The 25,977-nt window shown below is 41.5% G+C and overlaps 4 protein-coding genes and 1 long non-coding RNA gene across 6 annotated transcripts; all 5 read right to left on the reverse strand.

Annotated features, from left to right (window-relative positions):
• Positions 1-1,070: 1,070 nt before the first annotated feature.
• On the reverse strand, positions 1,071-4,666 carry LOC134439620 (uncharacterized). 2 transcript variants are annotated; one of them, XR_010032796.1, is made up of 4 exons: positions 4,541-4,666; positions 3,507-3,598; positions 2,091-2,174; positions 1,071-1,929 (listed from the first exon to the last, which is right to left on the reverse strand). It is a non-coding gene; the product is annotated as an uncharacterized LOC134439620 (long non-coding RNA). The 2 variants fall into 2 exon arrangements; XR_010032795.1 differs by lacking the exon at positions 1,071-1,929 and having other exon boundaries at positions 2,026-2,174.
• A 13,464-nt stretch (positions 4,667-18,130) lies between these two features.
• On the reverse strand, positions 18,131-18,933 carry LOC134439529 (heat shock protein 30-like). The gene has a single exon (XM_063189426.1). The coding sequence runs from the start codon at positions 18,885-18,887 to the stop codon at positions 18,267-18,269; it is 621 nt and encodes a 206-aa protein (XP_063045496.1). The 5' UTR covers positions 18,888-18,933; the 3' UTR covers positions 18,131-18,266.
• A 1,568-nt stretch (positions 18,934-20,501) lies between these two features.
• LOC134439993 (heat shock protein 30-like) lies at positions 20,502-21,000 on the reverse strand. Its single transcript, XM_063189921.1, has one exon. It carries the CDS (start codon positions 20,943-20,945, stop codon positions 20,502-20,504), a length of 444 nt encoding a protein of 147 aa, XP_063045991.1. The 5' UTR covers positions 20,946-21,000.
• A 466-nt stretch (positions 21,001-21,466) lies between these two features.
• LOC134440382 (heat shock protein 30-like) lies at positions 21,467-22,641 on the reverse strand. Its single transcript, XM_063190441.1, has one exon. The coding sequence runs from the start codon at positions 22,534-22,536 to the stop codon at positions 21,916-21,918; it is 621 nt and encodes a 206-aa protein (XP_063046511.1). The 5' UTR covers positions 22,537-22,641; the 3' UTR covers positions 21,467-21,915.
• A 1,914-nt stretch (positions 22,642-24,555) lies between these two features.
• LOC134440602 (heat shock protein 30-like) lies at positions 24,556-25,488 on the reverse strand. Its single transcript, XM_063190723.1, has one exon. It carries the CDS (start codon positions 25,305-25,307, stop codon positions 24,687-24,689), a length of 621 nt encoding a protein of 206 aa, XP_063046793.1. The 5' UTR covers positions 25,308-25,488; the 3' UTR covers positions 24,556-24,686.
• Positions 25,489-25,977: the final 489 nt, after the last annotated feature.

Raw genomic sequence — 25,977 nt, forward strand, 5'->3', positions numbered from 1 at the left:
TTTTCACATGATTAAGCCATTTTTGACAGAGGTGAGCCTCATTCTCCGTTAATTTCCATTTCTCTGATCTACCTACAGATAATGGCCGCTACAGATTGCCGTAAAAAGGGGGGCGGGGTCCTCTCTAGTGTTATTTTCTACCTCTATGATGCAAGTACCTCTCGCTGCGACCCGCGGGAAGGCGTGGCCATGACATCAGTCCCCGCCCATCAGTCACAGGTGCATTCTGGGATTGTATGCATTTTGATCGTGCAACACATAGAGGTCTGTGGCTAAACTTCTTTCTCTGACTACACTCATTCGTTATCAAGCCCTGCACATCCAAGACGAGGGCACTAGTATCGTAGGTACCACACTGAAATCACAGCTCATATCATGTTTTTGTGCTTTTATTAAGCACTTGTTAAAGCATCACACAACTTTGCACGCATTTAACGTATGACTAGTTTTAATAAAAGGAAACTTAATCCAGATTAAAATTATGGTTAGCTACCAATGTTTTCTTCCCCATCACAAACATATTTTACACCATTAGGCCTACCCAATTGTTACAAAAATGTAAAGGCGCAGTGTGTTATATTCTTAGTAATTCATTTCAATAATTTATGCTTTCCTTTTACAAAGGTTCCCTTTTTCACTTACCACCACCATCAAATTCTTCAGTTCATTATGACTGGGAAAAAATGCACTTGATAGATCTTCCCCACGTCTGCCAATTCGACTTTCCAGAGACTAGTGATGTAAATTTACATAATGTATGTAGGCTACATTTATGATGCAAAGATGCCTATCTTTATCTGCAAATCTTACTGTAGGCCATACTATTAATTTATTAGTTATATTAGTCTATTACATAGCAGTGTTCAAGATCAAATAAATATTCAAGATGAAATTTGGCAATAGGCAGCACAATTTCAATGAGCCGCGATGTAACTATATCAAACTACATATCTGTTGTAACTATAAACTAGGTTTGATATTTCGTTTAATTGTCCAAAAGGAATACGTTAAGTTTGCAAAATAATGGAACATGGAATGGAAGCACACTAAAACAGTCCTGAGACAAAATGTTCTTTGTGACCATTTCACTCATAGCAGCATAGATTTGCAGCAAAATTAACACTGCCACTATACAAGTCCAGTGAGATGTAGTTTTGAAACAGCCCCCATATGCAAAAAAGCAATATATATCAAGTAATAATATAGTACAAGTGCTACTGCTAGTACAACACTACACAATCTACGGCAAATCAGGTTAGTATTTACAATAGGCTGTGTCATCAATACAAAACTAGGATGGGTTACACGTATGTACAGGAATAAGAAGATGAATTACAGACAGAGCCATGTGGCACAGAGTCCAGACCAATAGTAATTCACAGTTCAATCCGCATAGACTACTAAAGCTTTGTTGTACAGTCCAGAGGCCGGGCTTTAAGTATTCAGTCATATAAGTGGCAGTGCAGTAAAGGTAGACAAGGAGCTGTGATTAGCAATAAAGGTGCAAGAGTGGGTCATATAACATTTGTGTACAAAATAGTTACACAGTCCAATTCCACAGTCAATAAAAGTGCATTTTTCATGGATTTGTGGGAGGGGGAATAGGGAGAAGCTCCACTTCTACCATGAAAGACTCGATAGACCAAATTAAAGTTTAAGATATTTATTGAGACACTGAAGTATGCAGTAGTGATTCTCTTTGGCGTAGGCCCCCGCCTGCTTTGAATAATTCAGATGAAGAGGGCGCATATCCTGCCGTTGGGGGGGGCAAGGACGGGGACCAAATGGTGACGGTGGCTGGAGGTGGTGGTTCTCACAATCCTTGTGGTGGCAAGGCGTCAAAAGCAGGGACACCTCGCAGAGCCTCCTCATGGGACGAGGACCGGCCAGCGATGGAGGCTGAAGTGGAGGCGTCGACACCTGCGTACTCTAGTCAGCAGAAGAGCAGAGATAGACAGAGGGTTTATAAATGAGCGGGCAGGCATCCTATTGGCTCTAGGCAAATGAATGAGAATGCAAGGGAGAGGGTGTGCCTAAGAACAAGAACAGTGATTGGTTGGTTAATGCAAGAGAATAATTGAGCTGAATACCGTCTCATCCTCCTGGCAGAACTTAACGCCTTACAGCTTACACGTCCTCCTCTGCTATACAGATCCTGAAGTGAGGCTCTTCATCTGTTGTAATAAATAGACAGTCAAAGGACAAGAGAAATTTACTACAAATACGTATCATAATATATTATACACATGTACCACCTGTACAAAAAAGCAAAGAATTAATAGCAGCCAAACAAAATCACACACACAAAAAATGAATAGCAGCCGAACAAAATACGTTTTTGGACTGTGGTGAGCTTTATGCTTTTCCAGTCTTTTCTTTTCGTTGATATGGGTGTCAACTGTGCAAGAGTATTTTGTAATGAAATTAAAAGGGAAATTGAAGCCAATATCTCATACTAACTCTCATACAATCGTTTGCTACATCACATTAACAGAGGGTATGTTTTGTTTTCCGGCCCATCACAACTCCAATGACACTTCTGTTTCTTAAGTGCCATATAATTTCCCCCTAGACTAGTACATACAGAAGTCTTGAAAATAGTCACAGTTGTCTTTACTGTATATCTGGTCTCATACTGCCACCTGTTGGTTAAACCATGTAGCTGTCTTACCCAAACAGGCACAATATCCTGCAGGGCATAAAAGACAGACAATAAAAATGAGAGCAACAAAAATAGAACATGGGGAGTAGCCTGCACAACCATGTATTGAACATTCTCCTATGCCTTAGTGGTTAGGGAGGTGGTCTTAAGATCAGAGGGTTGTTCAAATACCCCCCTTACCTCTCCTTACACCTCTATCCATAACTGCAGTGCCCTTAAGTAAGGACACCTAACCCCACATTGCTTCACTGAAAATCATTTGAAATACAGCCATTAATGTCACAAAATGTACCTCACCAAAATTAGCACATCCCATGTTAAAATCCCATAGCATGCTTGATTTAACAGTCTTGCAACAGTCCGATAACTCCGGTAGCAGATTTGTTTATCTTGGTGTTGTGGGTAAATGTTTAAAACATTAATGGCTGTATTTTGATTTTTCTTTTGAGTGAGCAACAAATTAAAGCAGTTGTACAAGTTGTATACAGGTTGCTATTCATTGTGTCAAAGTGAAATTTCAAAGTGAAACATTGTCCACTGAAAAGATATTCTTACAAATCTGCAGAAATGTGAGGGGTACACTCACTTCTGTGACATGTTGTGTTTTCATGATTTGGGCGATCAGAATAAAGTATTTCCCACACACATCTCTTCCCTGATGCATTCATATTAATATGTCAAGTTATTGTCTACTTTGCATCAATGCAAACGTAATGACAGTCAAATCATGACATTTCTACACTGCAAGCTACCAGTCAGACTAATATTGTTCATATTGTAACTGATGAGCAACGCAACTACACATTAAACCTAAATACTAATATTGCGAGAAAGCAATGTTAACCTTGTGTGATTAGGTTAATGGAGAGAAATTCAAGGTCCCTTCTCTGGAGTTTTCCGTCATCCAGGCCCTTGGGTCCATCTGTTGTAAGAAACCTGGTAGGATGTAGAGGGGAAAAAAACGAAAAACAAATCCATTTAAAAAATGTGCACAGAATTTGTCTATTATACAGTACTCGTCCACTTTCATCTTTTCTACCTTTTAAGAAAGAAGCATACAAAACAATCCATATCCACTTTGACACTAGGCACACAACTAACTATAGCCAGTCATGTTCTTTGAATTGTTCAGTTATTTTATGATATCAGTTTATCTGAAACAAAAACAAATGGGAGGGCATTCTTGCCTCTCTTCCTTGCCATCTGCTAGTCTGTGCAAGCTACTACACCAAACGCATGGCTATTCTAGTCAGGAGGTCTACTGTGCAAGTCAACATAGCCCTTCCCAACTCTATAACAACAGCCAAACATGTTTTTAATAAGGAGGATAGAGCTCAGTGGAAGTTCTGGCACGGTTACTAATTCTATTTGACTGCGTTGGCTACTAGTAGCGCCCTCTGAGCTCATGTGAGCTATGTGTCTCAGATGGTGCGCCTGTTCTCTTTTGGCACTATCTTTCAGTGCGCAATTAATACGCCATATGCACTGAACCATAAACAATGAAGTGCAGAAGTGCACCATTTGAGAACCAGCAATGGTCACGTCGTATTCACCTTGCTGCATCCCTTGTTTACGAGTGGATCTGCACCACATGGTTGCTAAGTAGCTAAATTACTGCCACTCGTATCCTTAGCGCCAGCGAAGTAACTAACTTCCCATATATTTGACAAATTTGTAATATATAGCTATTAGTTTGATATTGCCAAATGAGAGAAATACAACACAAATGACACGAAGTACATCATTATTAATCAGAAATACCGATATTGAACGTGGCCTGCATCTGGCTAAATTTAGCAATGTGCATGTAGCAAGGTAGGAGCCATCATTGATATTAATCATTGTTGTCCCTGAAAATAACTGTAACGTAACGCTCACCTTTAGTCATTTTCCTCATGAAACAAAACGTGAAGATTGGTATCCTCGGAGTGGCATGTTTTCTCTTCACTTTCTCTCCCCATCATCCGATTTTGGCGGAATTTCACCCACGGGATTATTTCTATGACCGTTTAATACAGGTCTGTGTTCTGGCATCAATCGGGCTAAGCAATCCCAGAATGCACCTGTGCCTGATGGGCGGGGACTGATGTCATAGCCACGCCTTCCCGCGGGCCGCAGCGAGACACTACTCAAAGAATGGGCTGAACGGGCTGCAGCCCCGGGCATCACCGCTAGGGGGGGCCTCCGGTCGCGGAATGTCAAATGACAAAAAATAATAGAAGAAAAAAAAAAGAAAACGAGCGAAAATGTCGAGCCATAGGAAACAGGAGAGCGGAGCAAAAAAAAACGAAAATTAGTAGAAATAAAAAAGGAAAGAGCCAAAGAATTATTACAGAAAACACCCAAATTAACCAACCTGTGGAGTAGTCAGCCTGCTGTAGCGGCTACCACCAGCAAAGATTTTTTCGGTAGGCCTACACAGTTCTGGTCCTCCTTGCGCAACTCTCGAGCAGCATGTGGCTCGCCTTTGCAGCTCGCAAGGTTAGTCTATTGTACGGTCAGCATGAAAAGGGTACTGTTGTGCTGGCTGTCTATCAGCTGTCAATAACGCCACGCGGACTTACTAAAGCCCTGATCAAAAAGCGAACCGCGAGATATTACATTCCTCACGCAACGTTTTGGTATCTACATGGCGCTGCGCGTGCATAGTAGGCTGCATCAACATGGTAGGCTATGATTTCGCGACATCGGCAACTTCGTCAGCATTTAAGATAGTGTTAGTCATGTCAACGTTATTGTTTTGAAAGATGTAATTGCTGTCAATGCCAACAGACAGTCAATTAGTTTCTAGTCGCTGAAACACCTTAAAAATAGCGACAGATAAGAGAGAAGGTGGGAGTCTTTGACAGTGAGAGAAGGCGGGACATATCTCACAGACGCACGCCTATGGCAAGCCGTTTTAACATATAGTTTTTTTAAGTGACAAGTTTTTTTTTTTTTCTTGTAGGCCCATGTAGACCATCCTAATTTTAGTTTATAATTTCTAATATATCAGTTTCAGTAGCCTACAATCTTAAATAGCCCTAGTGTAATATTGTATGCAATAATTTGTTTCATTAGTAGGCCTACATTGGATAGGCATATAGCCTACTACATTTAGACTGATAGGTTGGCAAATAGCCTACATTTCCATTGTGGAATATTATATTAGACCTACATAGGTTATCTACACAGTACATATGCAAATTATTATTAATTATTTTATTTTATTAATTTAAAAAATATTTTTATTTTATTTATTATTTATTTTATTTATGATTTATTATTATTTTTGGGTTTCACGCGCTATGCGATTAATCGCGATTAATCACAGAAAGTCATTGAGTTAATGCGATTAAAGATTTTCATGTTTGCCCACCCCTAGAAATAATATCACCAGTTAACTTTAAACGGTATCTGTCATAGATTGGTAGGCCTACTGTGTACGCTGATGTGTCAGTGGGTTTGTGTGACGTCATGCGTCAGAACATGATGTAGGGATTATTACACCTTAAGTTTAATTCATTTCCCCTCATTTTACAAATGCCCGCCATTTTGTAAAATACAGACACCATTTTCTTTTCTACTGTACCTGGTTCGAATTACATACGTGGCTCAGCCCCGCCCCTGTACCTATAAAACCCCAGGTCAAGGTATGAATCACCCCTCTATCCCTCTATTCCCCTAAGACCGACGCCCTAGGCCGGACGCCCGACTTCCTCCATCGAGATGTGAGACGTGCCGGGACACGTCTCCTTGGGAGACGTCTATTTTAGAAATTATTGAAACTGTAAGTTATCTAGGCCAGGTTAACACTACGGTCGATATATTTCTTCCTTCAATCGGTTTTCGTTTGTATTGCATTTGACTTTTGCCAACACTGCTAGGAGAGCAGTGAGTCAGGACACACGAGGAACTCACGCGCTACAGGATAACTTTTGTACGGACAATTGTTAATCTTTTACTAGTATCAAAATCAAGGACCTCGCCTAGAGTCTACGGAGACTCGGCTGAGCCTGATGGTCTGTCCCCCAAGAGAGTGGACAGCCGGTATAGTTATTACGCGTGGAACGGACCTGCGTGCACCCGCCTTTCTCACTGGACCTTCGCATGACGGCACCGCAAAGACAATCGGATTACACAACGAAATACCCTTTTCCTTTCCCTGTTCAATGAAGCAAGACTTTTTGGACATATTGCAGCCTCGCGCCGGAACCGCGTGGTATCGCTTGGACCCTCAGACAGGACCCGAGCTTGGAGAACAAAAGGAACTCGTGTGCACCAAGACGCACACACCCACCTCGCCCGAGAGATCAAAGGATTTCTTTCTCCTCCTACCAAGGATAACGCAGTAAGCACTGAAATTGGGCATATATGCAGTTAGGACTGTTACATAGCTTTGAGGAGTTGTGTTTAAATATCCACACTTGTAGAGTGCGATATATTTTATTTTGGGTTATTTTGTTTTATCTGTTCTTTCTTTTCTTTCTCTCTTTCTCCCCTCTCATCACCACAGATAGCCACACGCTATTCTTAGTTTACATTAGTTGCAATATTGCCATAGGCCATACTTGCACCCACATGTAAATTATCCGCTCACAGAGATACACGTACCAGTGTTTTAACCCATAGAGTCACCGAGTCGAGGACGTAAGCTATTGTCGGAAAAGAGCGCCAAGAGCTCCCTTTTCCCTCCCCCCACGCATACTGTAAAGCCTTTAGACAAAGGACAGTATTCTCTGATTAGCTTGAATTCTCATCTTGAAGATAGGTTCCCGCTTCATCAGCCGAAAGCTTAACGCCCCTCCTCGTATCTCATATTTCGGTCCTGCGCGTAAGCGCTGCGCAGAATCATTTGAACCATAGTTCATAGAACACACATCTCTCACTCTCTCTCTCCTCCCACCGCTCTGCACAAGCGGTGACAGAGGTGCGCGGCTTCATCGAGCGCGCGCCTCCTCCTTCTCTCTCTCTCTTTCTCTCTCTCGCATAGCGTACACACACACACACACGCATAGCGCATCCTCTCATACCCCGTGTATATATTGTATATTTTACCTAAGTTCTTATGCCCTGCAAGTCACATTGACTGTATCAGTGTTATGACCGGATGATGCTTTTACAATAAATGTGCATTGTGGTGAACCGTGTTTGTCTTATTTGAACAATTTCTACGAAGTCAACCAGAAAAGAATTCACACAAAACCTTCAGATTATTTGTCAATAATGGTCATGATTTTATGAGACGGTCATGAACCGTGTTTTATGCAATCATTAATTAGACAATTGACGATTCCATAAGTACACACCTACACATTATTGATACCCAGCGTGAAGAGTTTAACACACTCTTCATGCATCATTTCTTATACTCTTATTCCTCACATATAGTAATAACACATTACATATTTGGAACTGTATAAGAATTGTATACTTATTAATGTAATTATAATTACATTACTGTACTTCCCTTACATTTAACGTCGTACCCATTAATTGTAGTTGACCCTACATATTTTGGTGCCCGTGTGTGAGGAAGAATAGTCCCCGTACCCATAAATGTAGTAGAACCTACATATTTTGGTGCCCTTGCGTGAGGAAGAATATTCCTCACGTCCAATAAATGTGGGATTACCCCTACAATGATATGAAGGGCCCCATCCGGGTAATTAGCCCCGGGCCTCAGAAAGTGTTAATCCGGCCCTGCCGGGCCGGACAGGGCTGGAATGAGCACGGGCTCGTATAGGGTCGGGTTTGTTTTCTTAGGCCCGATCTAAACTCTGAAAGGCAGTGGGCGGGCCCTGCCCTCAGCGCAAAATTTCCATCTTTCAGGAATGATTTTACTAAATCTTCGTCTAGGTCGTCAGCTAATGAGTGACTCCCCTAGAGATGACTCGTTCATCTCATTTGATTTAATGGTAACACTTTACTTGACGCCGACCTCATACGTATGACATAATGGTGTCATAACATTGTCATAATGCAGTCATGAATGTGTCATAAATATTGTATGACTTTGTCTTTAAGTGAAATTCGGTTATGACAGAGACAGGCTGAACAATGTCAACTTTTCACTGCCGTAAAGCGTTTAAATCAAAACAGGGTGGAGGGAGATCTTCGAGATGAGCTTGCTCTTCTGCGTCTACCGCTGTGTGCCATTGGGGTTGAATAAGAACACAAATTCCTCAACAACACAGTGTTCTAGCAGCTCGGGGAGCTTCACAAACTGACTGTCTTCAACCAAGTTGATCACTGCTGTGAGCGCACTTCTTCCATTTCAGCAGCTCTTGCCTTGAGTTCCTCAGCGGGCTTCTCTATGCAAGAATGCTTGGAAAATGTGAAACGTGAAGGTTTTTTTTAACAAGATACAGTAAGTGGTTCTCAACATGTGGGTCAAGACCCCCTGTTTTGGGGGGTGGGGTCATAATGTAAGGACTCTCAAAGTAAAAGACCATCACTGCATCCAAAGTAATCATCAAACAATGCTAAAATATCTGCCAAATTGTCAAATAATAGCCTACTAAAAAAGACACATTGTTAAAATAGCCCATCTACAAGCCCACTACGCCTCCCAATGTGAGGAATTGTGGGCTTGTAGATCAGCTATTCTCTCAATATCTTTACATGAGAAATGGAGTCACACAAATTGGGAGGTTCCCAGTCCAAATATGATCATTTTGGCCGGTGACGGCCTAAAAAGGTCGAAAATAATGGTTCTAGATGGCGGCCATCTTGAATTGTGCTGTCAAAACAAAGTTTTATAACCAAAATGATGTCAGATTTGGAATCCTCATGGTTGACTTATATGAAAAAGTGCCTTCATACATGATTCTAGGTCATTCAGATCAAAAGTTATTTTTTAGAGATGCCGCCGGACGCCATTTTGAATTTGGCTCTCTAGCAAAAAATGCCGGGATTTTTGCGAGGGACATGGGGGCTAAATCTTTTCTAAAGGGTCCATAGAGGTCAAATCAATCATCAAAACATTGTTGCCAGAGGATGGTCACGGAACCTCCATTTATGACCCTACTATATTGTAAGGATATTACGAGAGACTCCACTTTTCTGGGTGGTACTGCACCTGTCGAGTCTGTACAAGTGAACGGAGCATGGACTATTTTGAGGCAGCGGTACGTACACAGCCAAATTACGTCATACCTGTTTACAAACTCTAATGGAGTCTATTCTCCGAAGGTCTCCTAACCGAAGGTCTGCTAAAGGGGCGTTCAGCCGACGTAAAGTGGATACCGGAAAATAACCCGCCTGATTTATCTCTCTCTCATATACTCTGACTGCATTTTCCCGCCATTGTTAGGGGATTGCCAGGTGAAAAACCCATATAAGTGTACTTTTTTTTGACCGTACTTAGTACAAAGTGTACTATTTTCGGCGATTTAAAGTGCGCTTCATTGCACTATTAGTGCGCTGGAGCACTATTAAAGGAGTACTTCAGCACACTTGCAACACACTGAGGCTGCTAAATTGGCACCGCTTTTGGACAACTTTAAGTGCACTACAAGCCTATTTTTGAAATTAGGCTCCAAACATGCTTTTCATGCATTCGTATGGCCTTAAGAGTGTGCTGGAGTACACTTTTATGACATTTTATTGTTACTTGAAGCTCAATAAAAGTAGGCCTATATTAACTTAATGCTTATCTGGACTACATTGGAAAATTTTAAGTCTGTAAAAAGTATATCATATGAAGTATTGTAAATACAGGTATGCTTGAAGTNTGTTTAAAGGGACACTGTGTGAGATTTTTAGTTATTTATTTCCAGAATTAATGCTGCCGATTCACTAATGTTACCTTTTTCATGAATACTTACCACCAACATCAAATTCTAATATTTCATTATGACTGGACATGCATGAAAAGGGGGATATTCTCCATGGTCCGCCATTTTGAATTTCCAAAAATAGCCATTTTTAGCTGCAAAAATGGCTCTACTTGGACCATACTATGAATTATTTGTTTATGACCTAGTACACTTTCATGTAAAGATTAAATTTGGCAATAGGGAGTCTAGTTTCAATGAGCAGCATAACTGCAGTACCTTTTCTGACCATTTCTTGCACAGTGTACCTTTAAAGTATACTCCCAAGTACATGAAATAACATAAATATAATATTATAATCTACAATGGTTCTTAGTATCTGTACATATCACACAGTCACACGTCACATTACAGGTGTGCATGCATAGTATACCGGTAACTGACATTTACAGTCATTATAGTGTCACAGGGATTTCAGATACATATATCATACCTACTCAATGTGGCATCACTTTCCTATACTGATACACTTAACTTCTTCCACTATCCTTTGATTTTTCACGTACTTCTTTCTAACCCCCTACATCAACAGACTATGAGGTGTGAGCCTATACATGACATGACCATCGTAGTGACAGTGGGAACATGGTCATTTTTTGTGTACCATTTTAATCTTAAAAACCCCTGCATTAAACTCAGAATATAACAAGAACTAATAATGTTATTCAAAAAGGGATATTCATTCAAGATAAATGACTTTCTATTTGAGAAATTTAGTTCCAAGAAGTGAATTGCATGATAGGGCATGTATGATGATGCATGATGGGGAAATGCACTTTGTGTAAGCACACTTTGAAGATATTTGGGTAAAGTGCAATCATAGTGCACTTAGGAAAAGTATAATAGCAATTATGTTTTAGTGGTTAACTTTAAAGCGCACCCTAGGCACTGAAAAACAGTGCCCGAAGTGCTTTGAGTGATTTGAGACAGCCTATGTATCAGAAAGGACAGACAATCTAATAGAAAGATTTAGGCTAAAAAATTGTGATATTGACATTAGATCAACAATGTTGAGAGAGTTTGGAAAAGACTTACTGTGTCTGGGTCCCGACATGTTGCACTTCTGATCGCCCATCCAATACACTAACTCTGTAAGGCAACACCACACCGTGAGGGAAAATCACCTCTACTTCCTGGTACCTGCTTCACCGGTTATAGAAATGCCATGCGTACCTAGGGTGACCACCTGTCCGGACTTCGGCCGGACAACCCCGCCCCTTAACTATCTAACCTAGCGTCCTTGCGCAGTACCCGTGGCTTCAACTGGCTGACTCCCCGCCTTCGTGTCACTCCCCGACTTTGTGTCATTCTAAACAGCAGGCTGAAATCAAGAAGCTGCGCTGCCATCTTACCTCGACTAACTCAGCCGCCAAAAACAGTTTTAGTTGTAAAACAAGATGTTTTGGGAAGGATTTTCGCATTTCATTACACCTACCTCTCCACTCCGATAAAGGAGTCATCAGAACCACTAATTTAACGTTGTATCAGAGACGGTAGAGTAGGCTATACGATAGGCAATCCCTCCGTTGTCGTTGTGTTTTTATTTCATCTTTTTTTCAAGCATCATGCATGATGTGTATAGCAGGCACGTGCACTCCAATACGGCAGGGGAGGCACGGCCTCACCAGCTCCAGATGAGAATGATGAGATGCAGTTAATGTGAATAATAGTAACAATAACAGCTATTGTTTTCGAGCATCTGCACCAGGGCTTGAAAACGAAATTATTTTTCAATCGTTCCGTTCCGAACGGTTCAGGTAGGCCTTTATTTAACGTTTTCGTTCCTGAATTCGTTCCGCCACCAAAATTTCGTTCCAGAACCGGTTCGGAACGCAAAATATCATTCGTTCTTATTGTTCCCGGAAGTGTTTTGCGGGCCTATCACGTTTATTTTTATGGACTGTATCTTATACCTAGAATAGACGTACCCATTAGTATTTGCCCTTGATTTACACAGTAGCTACTCTATCCCCAAAAATAATAGGCTAAATCATAGGCGGCATCCAAAAACATTCAGATCTCACATTCTGGACATGTGCTAAACTCCTTACCTGGCTGTAAGTTTTATCCATATGGAGATCTTGCGCTATAGTTCCTAACCCTGCATGGTGTAGATATAGTGTAGCTGGTCTGTTGCTGACAAATAACTCCAATTTCCTGTTTAACCCTGTGAAACCTGAACCATGAAAGCAATGAGAGAAAATTATATTTTTTTTGGAATTTGCTTCAATATTGGTCCCTTATAAGAAATGTAAAAAAAAAATTCAAAATTTTGTTAAGGTCACTGAGATATTTGATGCATCATATATGATGCATCAGGCTTTAAAGGGAATGCAAATTCCAATTTCATGACCATTGAAAAATGACTTTTAATGCATTTGCATCTTTTTTTTAATTTAAAAAAGTTGTCAGACAATTTAATTTGAGGATTATCTTTAAATATTTAGTGAGATCCTGCCATTTTTTTAAGCCTATCCTTGTACCCTTTACATTTCCCACAGCCTGGTTGGGTAATTTTTTAAAATCTATGTAAAAACATAGCTGATCGAATGCTTAACAACCTATTTATGAGTGTAATATAGATCATTATTCATTTTTGATGTGTAATTTGAATATATGGGTCCATTACTACAATTGGACCATTTCTCCATTCACTTCAATGCATTTTTTACGAGATCATAATTTCAACATTTTGCATTACATTTTCAAAATCGCAAGTAAAACGTGTTTCTTAAGGCAATATCTTAGTCTTGAAGTAAAACAACTTGTGTGTTTTGTTAAACGATCGTCGTGGTATGCTTTGTAAGTTTCCCTATGGAGCAAATGCATTGATGGCTGACTTCCTGCCACCGCCGGATGGTGCTTATATGTCTCATCAGTTTTAGCACGATCTCTCTGCAACACGGTGTAAAAATATAAACTCTTCCTTGATTAATTGCACAAAGCAAGTGTTCAAATTAAAGGATGTAGAGTGATATTTCGGAAATTTGTACACAAACCTTTTGCAATTTGTCGATATCTCAGCGTCGGTCAGGGAAACCGCTTCTACTCCATTTTTGCATTTTTCGCCGAGCTGTGATCAACTTGTTGTTGACCGCTGCTCTCTTGTGGCGGTTTCCGCGTACTGCAGGACGTTTGGAAATGACACGCAGGATGTTTTTGAGATGGATTTTTTTTTGTGTCAGCGTGGAGAGGGCTTTGAATTTGATGCATCATAGATGATGCATCCGGCGCGATAGGGTTAACTCTACAGCGCAAACACTTCAATGTATGCTTCAGGGTATGCTTTTGTGAAATTTTATAAAATATATAGAGAACGAAATAAACCGTTATGAACCGGTTTTGTGGATTTCAGAATAACGTTTCTGTTCAGGAACAGTTGAAGACAATTTCGTTTTCGTTTCTGTTTCTGCTCCTCGTAAAATAGCGTACAATTCCGTTCGTTCCCGTTTTCGGTTTTCGTTCCTTGAACCGGTTTGAAGCCCTGATCTGCACCATAACTACCATTTGAGCAGTATTTAAACAGTTTCACTCATTTTCAATCATTTCCGTGGCCAAAATCGTAATATTTGCCCATTTCATGTCAAATTGCTCCGAATACGCTGAATTTGGGCCAACTCTGAACTGGCCTCACCCCGGATTGCGCAATCCCTCGTTAACAAGTTTGCGCGCATGCGCCATGTTGCTCGTTCTGTGAATGCAACCTGGTAATATTGTATTAAACGTTTTTATACACTTAATAGAAGTATGTATGGTGTGCCCTCATTTCCTGATATTTTTTAAATATTTTCTACGTGTGATTATCATTTCTTTACTCTGGACGCTTTGGCATAACGCCCACTGAAAGATACAATGGTGAGGCGAGGAGTAGCCTGGCCGCAGACTCCTTCTGGTGTTGAGTCTTGCTGGACAGTTACGTCATAGCGAATCTGAAGTTCACAATACAGTCAGTTGGTGTTGTTGGCTAGCTTGTTCACTTTGACTGCTACAAGTGGATTTCATAACGAAACTAAGAGCATTCTCAAAGTTGGATTTCCAAGGGGAAAATATGTGATAAAGAATGGAGGACCGACAGAGCTGAAGGGTTTGCTACTCAGGTGACCGGTCAGAATAACTTCCCGATCATTTCAAAGTGAGTGGTACAACACTGCAGAAAATATTTGTTTCCCCTGTGTCTTGTTTGCAACCGGCGAGAATGTGTGGAAGACCGCATGGGATTTTACGATTTAACAATTTACTAAGGACTAAGGAGCCTCACGAAACACAAATCCTCGCGGCTACTCATATTCAATGCCAAATTGCTTTGAACGTTTGGGGCGACGTTTGGGGCTTTGGATGAACAGCACCGGCTAAAGTAACGTTAGCATGTAGAATTACAACGCCAAAGTGGAGGAAAAGAGCGGTGCATGGACCTGATGCACGGGTTCAGGTAAGACCAATTTCCTATGTGTGTGAAGCCTGTGTTTGTGAGACCCGTGGGGAGATAGAGAATCCGTGGTAGCTTTTGTGATGGGCACCGGATTCTCATGTGCCCGGTAACTGTTTGTAAAGTTGAGTACAGGGTACCGTTGAGGTAAATCAAATATACCCGTGTAACTACAAGACTCTGATTTAATTCCAAGGTGTAGGCATAACAGAAATGACAGTCCCAAAATATTTGGTGACCATATCGAAGCGTGTGTAATATCTGTTTACGTTGACATTCGCTTCCTGCCAAACCTTTGTCCCACATCGCTTGCCGTAGCCTCGTACAAGTAGATGTAGGCCTACATTTGCACGAGAATCCAGTTCGTATCACAAAAGCCATCACACCGGTTTGTTCGCCGTGGTGCTCAGCGGTCTATATGACACCATGTTTTGAATCCTGTGTGTCTTGAGCATCCGCCGTGATGCTCAGTCCACATTGCTGCTGCTGTGTAGTTTATGTGAGATCACTGTTTGAATCCTGTGTGTGTGTGTGTGTGAGAGAGCAGTGGGCTGTGAAGGAGCTTACACTCTCCACTACTCTCCCCTCACCTCACCTCCCCTCCTCTTCTCCTCTCCTCTCCTCTCCTCTCCTCTCCTTTCCTCTCCCCCTCTCCTCTCTTTTCCCATCTCCTCTCCTGTCCTCTCTTTTCCCATCTACTCTCCTCTTCTCTCTTCTCCTCTCCCTCTCCTCTCCTCTCCTTGAGCTCCTCTCCACTCCTCCTCCTTTCTCCTCTCATCTCCTCTCCTCTCTCTTCTCCTCCCCTCTCCTCCTCTCTCATCTCCTCTCTCCTCCTCTCCTCTCCCCTCCCCTTCTCTCCTCTCCTCTCCTCTTCTCTCCTCTCCTCTCCACTACTCTCCTCTCCTCTGCTCTGCTGTCCACATTGGTGCTGTGTAGTTTATGTGAGACCACTGTTTGAATCCTGTGTGTGTGTGTGTGTGTGTGTGTGTGTGTGTGTGTGTGTGTGTGTGTGTGTGTGTGTGTGTGAGAGAGAGAGAGAGAGATCTAATAGCATTTTCTCTGCGGAAATGCAGTAAGCTTATGTCAAAATAATATAGGCCTAAGCTTACCTTATGTTAAGAAAGCTGCTATGACATATGGAACTTGTCGGTAGGCCTATTTGGCAATTATTTATTTGAAAATCTGATATTGAAAAAGTTGCCTCACTAGCCATAAATCCCAGCGCACGTCACTGGTGTATAGTAGCCTATTTGATGTACTTTGCTGAAAGTAAAGGTCGGGAGTGTGTTTATCAGCGGTGTTTTAAGACGAGATGCAGACGCTTTCTTTGCCCTGGTTGAAAAGTTACGAGAGCCCTCGTTGTAAATGCATTTAGCGGACAAACTTGCTTGCAGTATGCGTTGCCAGTACAGCAATACAGTTAATTTGTTGTGCGCAGTCTGAAGTAATATCTGGAGTAACATGGCGGCCCCAGATAGCCTATCGGAAACACGACCGTCTGTCAATCTAGTTTGTGTCAATGACGTTGCGTCGTATCAAGGCCATAAGCACAAGGCGAGGAGGAGAGGAAAGACAAAGAGGGGGACACACGAACGTCGTAAACAGGTCGTAAAAACGGACCGATGGCCACCCTACTCCTGAAGGCCTTGACCCTGTACGAGTAGGAGCCTTTTCCATCTTCCTGTTTCTTCTCAGACTTGCCGGTGACTTGCAGCTTGTTGGCCACCTGCTTGACTGACAGCTCTTCAGGAGAAAAGTCTTTGGTGTCCAATGTCAGAGCGAAACCATCGCCTTTCTTCTCTAGTTGACACTGAATTAAATTATTGTCCTCTGAGGTAGAGATTTGTTCGCTCTCTTGGAATAGGCCTATATGATTCTGGAGATTCTGGGGTCCAGGGATCGGACCTGTGGCCAGAGACTGCGCACGGGCCAGCAGAAGTCCCCAAAAGGAGTGAGGGAGGGCTGGAATCCATGCAGGCTCAACATCTTCAGGGAGAGTTGGTAGTTGTTGCTGTGGTTACTTCTCTTAGTGTAGCCTTGGCTGCTGTGTTCTGCTTCAGCACAGTGAGCTCTCAGCTTTATATACGTACAGCCTCCTGAAGTTCCAGGAAGTTCCAGGAAAAAATAGTTAAATGAGGCATGAAGATTTTTGACATTAGCTGCAGATTCTGACAGGATGACCTGACAAGAAACTGGTGTCATGATGAGCATGAGATATTATTAATAAACAGACACACAGGAAAAGGATTTCAGAATAAACAGTGAGTAGAGCCGTGGTGAAATTCGGAAACTCTCTTCTCATTTCAGACACTGAATTGGTTCTTCTTGTTACAAAGACGCCATGGTCCTTCAATATGAATAGTTATGTCATATTTTTTTCAACTCAGAAACCCAATAATCCTCTGAGTATGAATTTCAGACTTAATTTATGCTGTAGTGTAATCATAATCTGGAAACAAATTGACAGTGTGTAGGCTATAGATCGGATCAGATGTAATCTTAACGGCATACATTAAAAGGTGTGTTATTCTAATACTTTCCTAGCCATGGCTTTATGTTTCCGCCACTTACATTTAACTCAAGACTGTTGTTTTTTCAACAGTAATTTTCTAAAGTAGAACATGCAGGTGTGTCAAACTCAAATACACCGAGGGCCAAAATCAAAATCTGGAGCGAAGTCACGGCCCAAACTCTTTTTACAAAAATGGATTAAAATTGCTCAAATAATGTTTAAACAGATTCCCATAGTTCAAATATGCCTGCGCCCATTCTGTTGCATTTGAGTGTGAGCTGTTTCAATGGCCTGGCTCCACTCATATTCCTGTGGTATACTAATTTTCATGTTCAAATCTTAATACGCTATACAGTTATGGTGCATGTGGGCCAACTGTAATACACATTTGAAAAGATCTCGCGGACCAAATAAAATGGCTCTGCGGGCCAAATTTGGCCCCCGGGCCTGAGTTTGACATGCCAGCGTAGAATAGTCTTTTAAAATCATGACATGACTACTCCTGACTTGGATTTTTTGAAGCTTTAAAAAAAAAAACAATAATTTCTGTCTTCCCTCTCCAGGCATAACGTGTGATGGATCCCATTTTCATTGCATATCTTTCTCTTCCTCTCAGAATAAATGATAGTTGAAGTTGTAAATGTTTGACAAGGAATATCAAAAAAAATTGCAAATCATGTCAATGAATTTTAGTCACATATTTAATTGTCATCTCAAAGTTACAATACAAAACAATGTTATACAAAAGAATCATATTTGGCCTTGAAGAATTTCTTGAAGAATTTCAGAAACACAATATTTTTTCCCAAAGTCCAGCTTTGTGAGTTAAGAGGAACTGATGGTTCTTTTTCAGCATTGTTCTTGCTTCCCATCTGCATCTGTGGCATTGTCCCCTTTTGTCATCTCCTCAGACTGTTCTGTGGATTCTGCTGTCTTGCAGTTGACGGGCACAACCCTCTCAGAGATGGCAGGTGTCTGATGTCCAGGTGCTTGAATGTGAAGCTTCCCCTCAGCTAAAGAGCAGGTGACAGCCTCAGGATTCACCCCCTCTGGCAGATCAATCTCCCTCCTGAAGGCCTTGACCCTGTACGAGTAGGAGCCTTTTCCATCTTCCTGTCTCTTCTCAGACTTGCCGCTCACTTGTAGCTTCTTATCCACCTGCTTGACTGACAGCTCTTCAGGAGAAAAGTCTTTGGTGTCCAGCATCAGAGCGAAACCATCTCCTTTCTTCTCCAGTTGACATTGAAGTAAATGATTTTCCTCTGAGGCAGAGATGTGGTCGCTTTCTTGGAATATCTGAGGATGAAGATTCTGAAGGAGTTCCAAACTGCTCCTCATCTCCTCCACGTTCCTCAGCATGAGATGTCTGTGGATGTCCAGGGGTCGGACCTGTGGCCAGAGACTGCGCACGGGCCAGCAGAAGTCCCCAAAAGGAGTGAGGGAGGGCTGGAATCCATGCAGGCTCAACATCTTCAGGGAGAGTTGGTAGTTGTTGCTGTGATTACTTCTCTTAGTGTAGGCTTTGCTGCTGTGTTCTGCTTCAGCACAGTGAGCTCTCAGCTTTATATACGTACAGCCTCCTGAAGTTCCAGGAAGCTCCTGAATGTTCCAGTCAATGCCACCCTTTACCACTGTGTGTCACCCTGGAGCATGTGATGACGTCACACCCTAGTAGTTCTAAATGTAGGTGAGGTGAGCAAAACAAATTCTTTGAATTGCTTCACATAGAGGATACACCGGCAAGTATATTATATCAGGCTGAGTTATTTATAACCATTTACACTATATCAAAATGACTTCTGAATTAATTAAGTTTGTCAGTTGGTAAGCCTATATTTACAACCTTAAGTGGGAATGACATCACATCCTATTGATAAAAATAATTAGTGAGGCATGAAGATTTTTGACATTGCTGCAGATATTGACAGGATGACCTGACAAGAAACTGGTGTCATGCTGAGCATGAGATATTAATAAACAGACACACAAGAAAAGCATTTCAAAATAAACAATGAGTAGAGCCGTGGTGAAATTTGAAAACTCTCATTTCAGAAACTCTCATCCGGTTCTTCTTGAAACAAAAAATTATGGTCCTTTGATATGAATACAGTTCTGTCAGATCCACTCTATAGTCAAAAATGAGAAGGGAAACAGAGATATATTTCAGAAGCTTTATATTCTGAATGCATACATTTGTGTTTGGCGGTATGGCTCTGTTCGGAGGAAGTTCCCTGGCTTCTCCATGAACTCCATGGAAGCCAATACAGGGAACAGCAGCATCCTCAGGTGGAGTGCCTTCCATTTAGCTGGAAAGGCGACATACCCCCTAGAACAGAGCAAGCAACAACGACAACAGTATGAAATTGTTTGGCAATGATTAGTCTGGTGGAGCAGGGGAGGTGGTGGGAGCAAAACAAGCAGTAAAAAGCAATGGCAGCAAAACAAATTCGGTAGTATAAATAAAGCGCGCCAAAGGTCAGCAACCAATTGCGAGCAGCAGCTGATTAACTAAAGCGCAGCTGATTAGTGGAGAGTTGTATGGTTTGGGTTGGCGTCAGCCAGTAGGCAAAAGAGCGGGTTGACTACGTGGTCTGCCAGAACTATCGCAGGTTGCTCGATTTATTTCATTAATATTTCATCTAAAAAAAACAATAAGATCCTCTGAGGAAGAATTTCAGGCGAAGGTCTATATTCGTCCTCTATTGTAATCATAATCAGGAAACAAAATCAGGAAACATTTATTGATCCACCCAGGATCAATAAATGATACTCTACTCTCTACTTTACATTGTAGGCTATAGATAGAATCAGATGTAATCATAACAGCATACATGAAAATGTGTGTTATTCTAACACTTTCCTAACCATGGCTTTGTGTTTCAGCCATTTACATTTAACTCAAGACTGATATTTCTTTAAGACCATTGTATTCAGTAGAACATGCTAGAATATTCTTTTAAAATCATGACATGACTAATCCTGTCTTGACCTATGGATTGTTTGAAGCCTTTTAAAAAATCAATAATAATAATTTCTCACTTTCATGTTGTGTGATGGATCTCATTTTTATTGCATATCTTCATCTCAGAATAAATGATTCACCCCCTCTGGCAGATCAATCTCCCTCCTGAAGGCCTTGACCCTGTACGAGTAGGAGCCTTTTCCATCTTCCTGTTTCTTCTCAGACTTGCCGCTCACTTGTAGCTTGTTGCCCACCTGCTTGACTGACAGCTCTTCAGGAGAAAAGTCTTTGGTGTCCAGCGTCAGAGCGAAACCATCTCCTTTCTTCTCCAGTTGACATTGAAGTAAATGATTTTCCTCTGAGGCAGAGATTTGGTCGGTTTCTTGGAATATATGATTCTGAATATTCTGAAGGAGCTCCAAACTGCTCCTCATCTCCTCCATGTTCCTCAGCATGAGATGTCTGTGGATGTCCAGGGGTCGGACCTGTGGCCAGAGACTGCGCACGGGCCAGCAGAAGTCCCCAAAAGGAGTGAGGGAGGGCTGGAATCCATGCAGGCTCAACATCTTCAGGGAGAGTTGGTAGTTGTTGCTGTGGTTACTTCTCTTAGTGTAGCCTTGGCTGCTGTGTACCCCTGGTTGGGAAACACTGGTGTAGGCTATAGATCGAATCAGATGTAATCTTAACGGCATACATTAAAAGGTGTGTTATTCTAATACTTTCCTAGCCATAGCTGTATGTTTCCGCCACTTACATTTAACTCAAGACTGTTGTTTCTTTAACAGTAATTTTCTTCAGAACATGCAGGGGTGTCAAACTCAAATACACAGAGGGAGAAAATCAAAATCTGGAGTGAAGTCACGGGCCAAACTCTTTTTACAAAAATGGATTAAAAATGCTCAAATAATGTTTAAGCAGATTCCCATAGTTCAAATTTGCCTGCACCCATTCTGTTGCATTTGAGTGTGAGCTGTTTCAATGGCCTGGCCCCACTCGTATTCCTGTGGTATACGAATTTTCATGTTCAAATCTTAATACGCTATACAGTTATGGTGCATGTGGGCCAACTGTAATACACATTTGAAAAGATCTCGCGGACCAAATAAAATGGCTCTGCGGGCCAAATTTGGCCCCCGGGCCAGAGTTTGACATGCCAGCGTAGAATAGTCTTTTAAAATCATGACATGACTAATCCTGACTTGGATTGTTTGAAGCCTTTAAAAAAAAAACAATGATAATTTCTGTCTTCCCTCTCCAGGCATAACGTGTGATGGATCTCATTTTTATTGCATATCTTTCTCTTCCTCTCAGAATAAATGATGGTTGAAGTTAACATTCTAAATGTTTGAAAAGGAATAACAAAACATGTGCAAATCATGTCAGTGAGTTTCAGTCACATATTTAATTGTCATCTCAAAGTAACAATACAAAACAATGTTATACAAAAGAATCATATTTGGCCTTGAAGAATTTCAGAAACATAATATTTTTTCCAAAGTCCAGCTTTGTGAGTTAAGGGGAACTGCCGGGTCTTTTTCAGCATTGTTCTTGCTTCCCATCTGCATCTGTGGCATTGTCCCCTTTTGTCATCTCCTCAGACTGTTCTGTGGATTCTGCTGTCTTGCAGTTGATGGGCACAACCCTCTCAGAGATGGCAGGTGTCTGATGTCCAGGTGCTTGAATGTGAAGCTTCCCCTCAGCTAAAGAGCAGGTCACAGCCTCAGGATTCACCCCCTCTGGCAGATCAATCTCCCTCCTGAAGGCCTTGACCCTGTACGAGTAGGAGCCTTTTCCATCTTCTTGTCTCTTCTCAGACTTGCCACTCACTTGTAGCTTGTTGCCCACCTGCTTGACTGACAGCTCTTCAGGAGAAAAGTCTTTGGTGTCCAATGTCAGAGCGAAACCATCGCCTTTCTTCTCTAGTTGACACTGAATTAAACTATTGTCCTCTGAGGTAGAGATTTGGTCGGCTTCTTGGAATATCTGAGTCTGAAGATTGTGAAGGAGTTCCAAACTGCTCCTCATCTCCTCCATGTTCCTCAGCATGAGATGTCTGTGGATGTCCAGGGGTCGGACCTGTGGCCAGAGACTGCGCACGGGCCAGCAGAAGTCCCCAAAAGGAGTGAGGGAGGGCTGGAATCCATGCAGGCTCAACATCTTCAGGGAGAGTTGGTAGTTGTTGCTGTGGTTACTTCTCTTAGTGTAGCCTTGGCTGCTGTGTTCTGCTTCAGCACAGTGAGCTCTCAGCTTTATATACGTACAGCCTCCTGAAGTTCCAGTCAATGCCACCCTTTACCACTATGTGTCACCCTGGAGCATTTGATGACGTCACGTTCTAGTGGTTCTAAATATAGGTGAGGTGAGTAGCAAAACTTCTTTGCATTGCTTCACACATACTCTGGCAAGTAAATAATATCATGCTGAGTTATTTATAACCATTTACACTATATCAAAATAACTTCTGAATGAATTAGTTCGTCAGTAGGTAAGCGTATATTTACAACCTGAAGTAGGGATGACATCACGTCTTATGTGGATAAAAATAATGAAGTGAGGCATGAAGATTTTTGATATTGCTGCAGATACTGACCAGATGACCTGACAAGAAACTGGTGTCGTGCTGAGCATGAGATATTATTAATAAACAGACACTGGAAAAGGATTAAAAAAAAATCAATTAGCCATATGGTGAAATTTGAAAACTCTCCTCTCATTTCTGAAACTGTTGTCCAAGGTTCTTTGTTATGAATACACTTTTCATTTATTTTTCATCTAAGGAAACCAATAATATCCTCTGTGTAAGAATTTCAGACTTTATTTGTGTTGTATTATAATCAACCAAGAAACTGTACACATTGTAGGCCAACAGATCGAATCGGACCTCATCCTAAGTTAAGCCATAGGCAGGCTACGTTAGCCTACAATTTGGGCTATTTCAACACTAACCTTTCCGTGGCTCTATGTTGCAGCCAGCAGTAACATTTAACTCATGACTGTTGTTACTTAAACACTACGTAATTTTATTCTCTAGAACAGTGTTTCTCAAACATTTTCAGATTGAGGGACACTTTGTCCCCCCAAAAAATGTTCAGGGACCACGTGTCAGCTGAATTGACAGTTGGCGGGTGCTAATTTCGATGCAGATCACTTACTTCGTATTCACATGTACAAAGTACAAGCCTGACTTATTGTGGTGAAAATGAGACTTCAGCTATGTTTAGCTTTGTAATAATTTTACAAATGTTGTCTACTGCTAGCTTGTCTTGGAAAAGTAGAAATCCCCTCGCAGATCACCTGAGCTCTGTCACGGACCACTAGTGGTCCTCGGACCACACTTTGAGAATCACTGCTCTAGAACATGCTAGAATATTATTTTAACCCTTGTAAGGTGTTCGGGTCATTTTGACCCGTTTTCTGTTTTTAGATTGAGAAAAATACTATCAGGTATTATTCTTTCACACTGAGATTCACTGGCTTTGGCTCATTTTCAGTGAGGAACATGAATCTGGGAAAAAAATAGTGACTCCCCTCGCATATTTCTATTACACAGGAGGTGTTCCCGGTTCATTTTGATCCGTAGGCCTATCACTTTGAGGGGGCTTATACATCAATATTTTCAAAACTCTCTGATACAACAGTGATCACATGTTGAGTAGACAAGGCAGAGGGTGAAGTATGTTGGAAAAGGAGTGCAGATAGTGTTCGGTCCTTCAGTTGTGCATCAATGTTGCAACCTTGCGTTTCAACCTTGCAACCTTGGTTCAATCCGAGAGCTTGGATTGAGTTTACTTACTATCTTCACTGTCTCCTTATTTTTCTCTATGTGTATCCCCCACTCTCAAAAACATAAATAAATAGAAATTCACAGGTAAGGTGAGAAGAACATGAGGGTGAATATGAGCTATTTCTACCTTTTTCATTATTTTTCTATATGCCCGGATCAAATCGACCCTGCAAGTGTTAAAATCATAACACTACACTTATCTTGTCTTGTCTTATGGATTATTTTCAATCTTTTAAAACAGACTTTCTGACTTCCCTCGTGCGATGGATGTTATTTTTATTGTGTAATCTTTCTCTTCATTTCAGAATAAAAGATGGTTGATGTTTATGGTTTAAGTGTTGGATAAGGAATAACAAAAATAGCTTAAATCATGGCAATAAGTTTCAATCATATCTTTAATCATCATCAGAAAGTTGCAATACAAAATTTCATACAAAAAAAAATATTTGGCAATCAATTGCAGGAACATTAATATTTTCCCAAAGTCCAGCTTTGTGAGTTAAGAGGAACTGATGGCTCTTTTTCAGCATTGTTCTTGCTTCCCATCTGCATCTGTGGCATTTTCCCTCTTTGTCATCTCCTCAGACTGTTTTGTGGATTCTGCTGTCTGGCAGTTGACGGGCACAACCCTCTCAGAGATGGCAGGTGTCTGATGTCCAGGTGCTTGAATGTGAAGCTTCCCCTCAGCTAAAGAGCAGGTGACAGCCTCAGGATTCACCCCCTCTGGCAGATCAATCTCCCTCCTGAAGGCCTTGACCCTGTACGAGTAGGAGCCTTTTCCATCTTCTTGTCTCTTCTCAGACTTGCCGCTCACTTGCAGCTTGTTGCCCACCTGCTTGACTGACAGCTCTTCAGGAGAAAAGTCTTTGGTGTCCAGTGTCAGAGCGAAACCATCTCCTTTCTTCTCTAGTTGACACTGAATTAAATTATTGTCCTCTGAGGTAGAGATTTGGTCGGCTTCTTGGAATATCTGAGTCTGAAGATTCTGAAGGAGTTCCAAACTGCTCCTCATCTCCTCCATGTTCCTCAGCATGAGATGTCTGTGGATGTCCAGGGGTCGGACCTGTGGCCAGAGACTGCGCACGGGCCAGCAGAAGTCCCCAAAAGGAGTGAGGGAGGGCTGGAATCCATGCAGGCTCAACATCTTCAGGGAGAGTTGGTAGTTGTTGCTGTGGTTACTTCTCTTAGTGTAGCCTTGGCTGCTGTGTTCTGCTTCAGCACAGTGAGCTCTCAGCTTTATATACGTACAGCCTCCTGAAGTTCCAGGAAGCTCCTGAACATTCCAGTCAATGCCACCCTTTACCACTGTGTGTCACCCTGGAGCATGAGATGACGTCACACACTAGTGGTTCTAAATGTAGGTGAGGTGAGCAGCAAAACTTCTTTACATTGCTTCACACATACTCTGGCAAGTAAATAATATCATGCTGAGTTATTAATAACCATTTACACTAGGCCTATATCAAAATGACGTCTGAATGAATACGTTCGTCAATAGGGAAGCCTATATTTACAACCTGAAGTATGGGATGACATCACGTCCTAGTGGTTAAAAATAGTTAAATGAGGCATGAAGATTTTTGACATTAGCTGCAGATTCTGACAGGATGACCTGACAAGAAACTGGTGTCATGATGAGCATGAGATATTATTAATAAACAGACACACAGGAAAAGGATTTCAAAATAAACAGTGAGTAGAGCCGTGGTGAAATTCGAAAACTCTCTTCTCATTTCAGAAACTGAATTGGTTCTTCTTGTTACAAAGACGCCATGGTCCTTCAATATGAATAGTTATGTCATAATTTTTTCATC

This window comes from Engraulis encrasicolus, chromosome 23 (genome assembly GCF_034702125.1).
Source record: "Engraulis encrasicolus isolate BLACKSEA-1 chromosome 23, IST_EnEncr_1.0, whole genome shotgun sequence".
NCBI classification, from domain to species: Eukaryota; Metazoa; Chordata; class Actinopteri; order Clupeiformes; family Engraulidae; genus Engraulis; species Engraulis encrasicolus.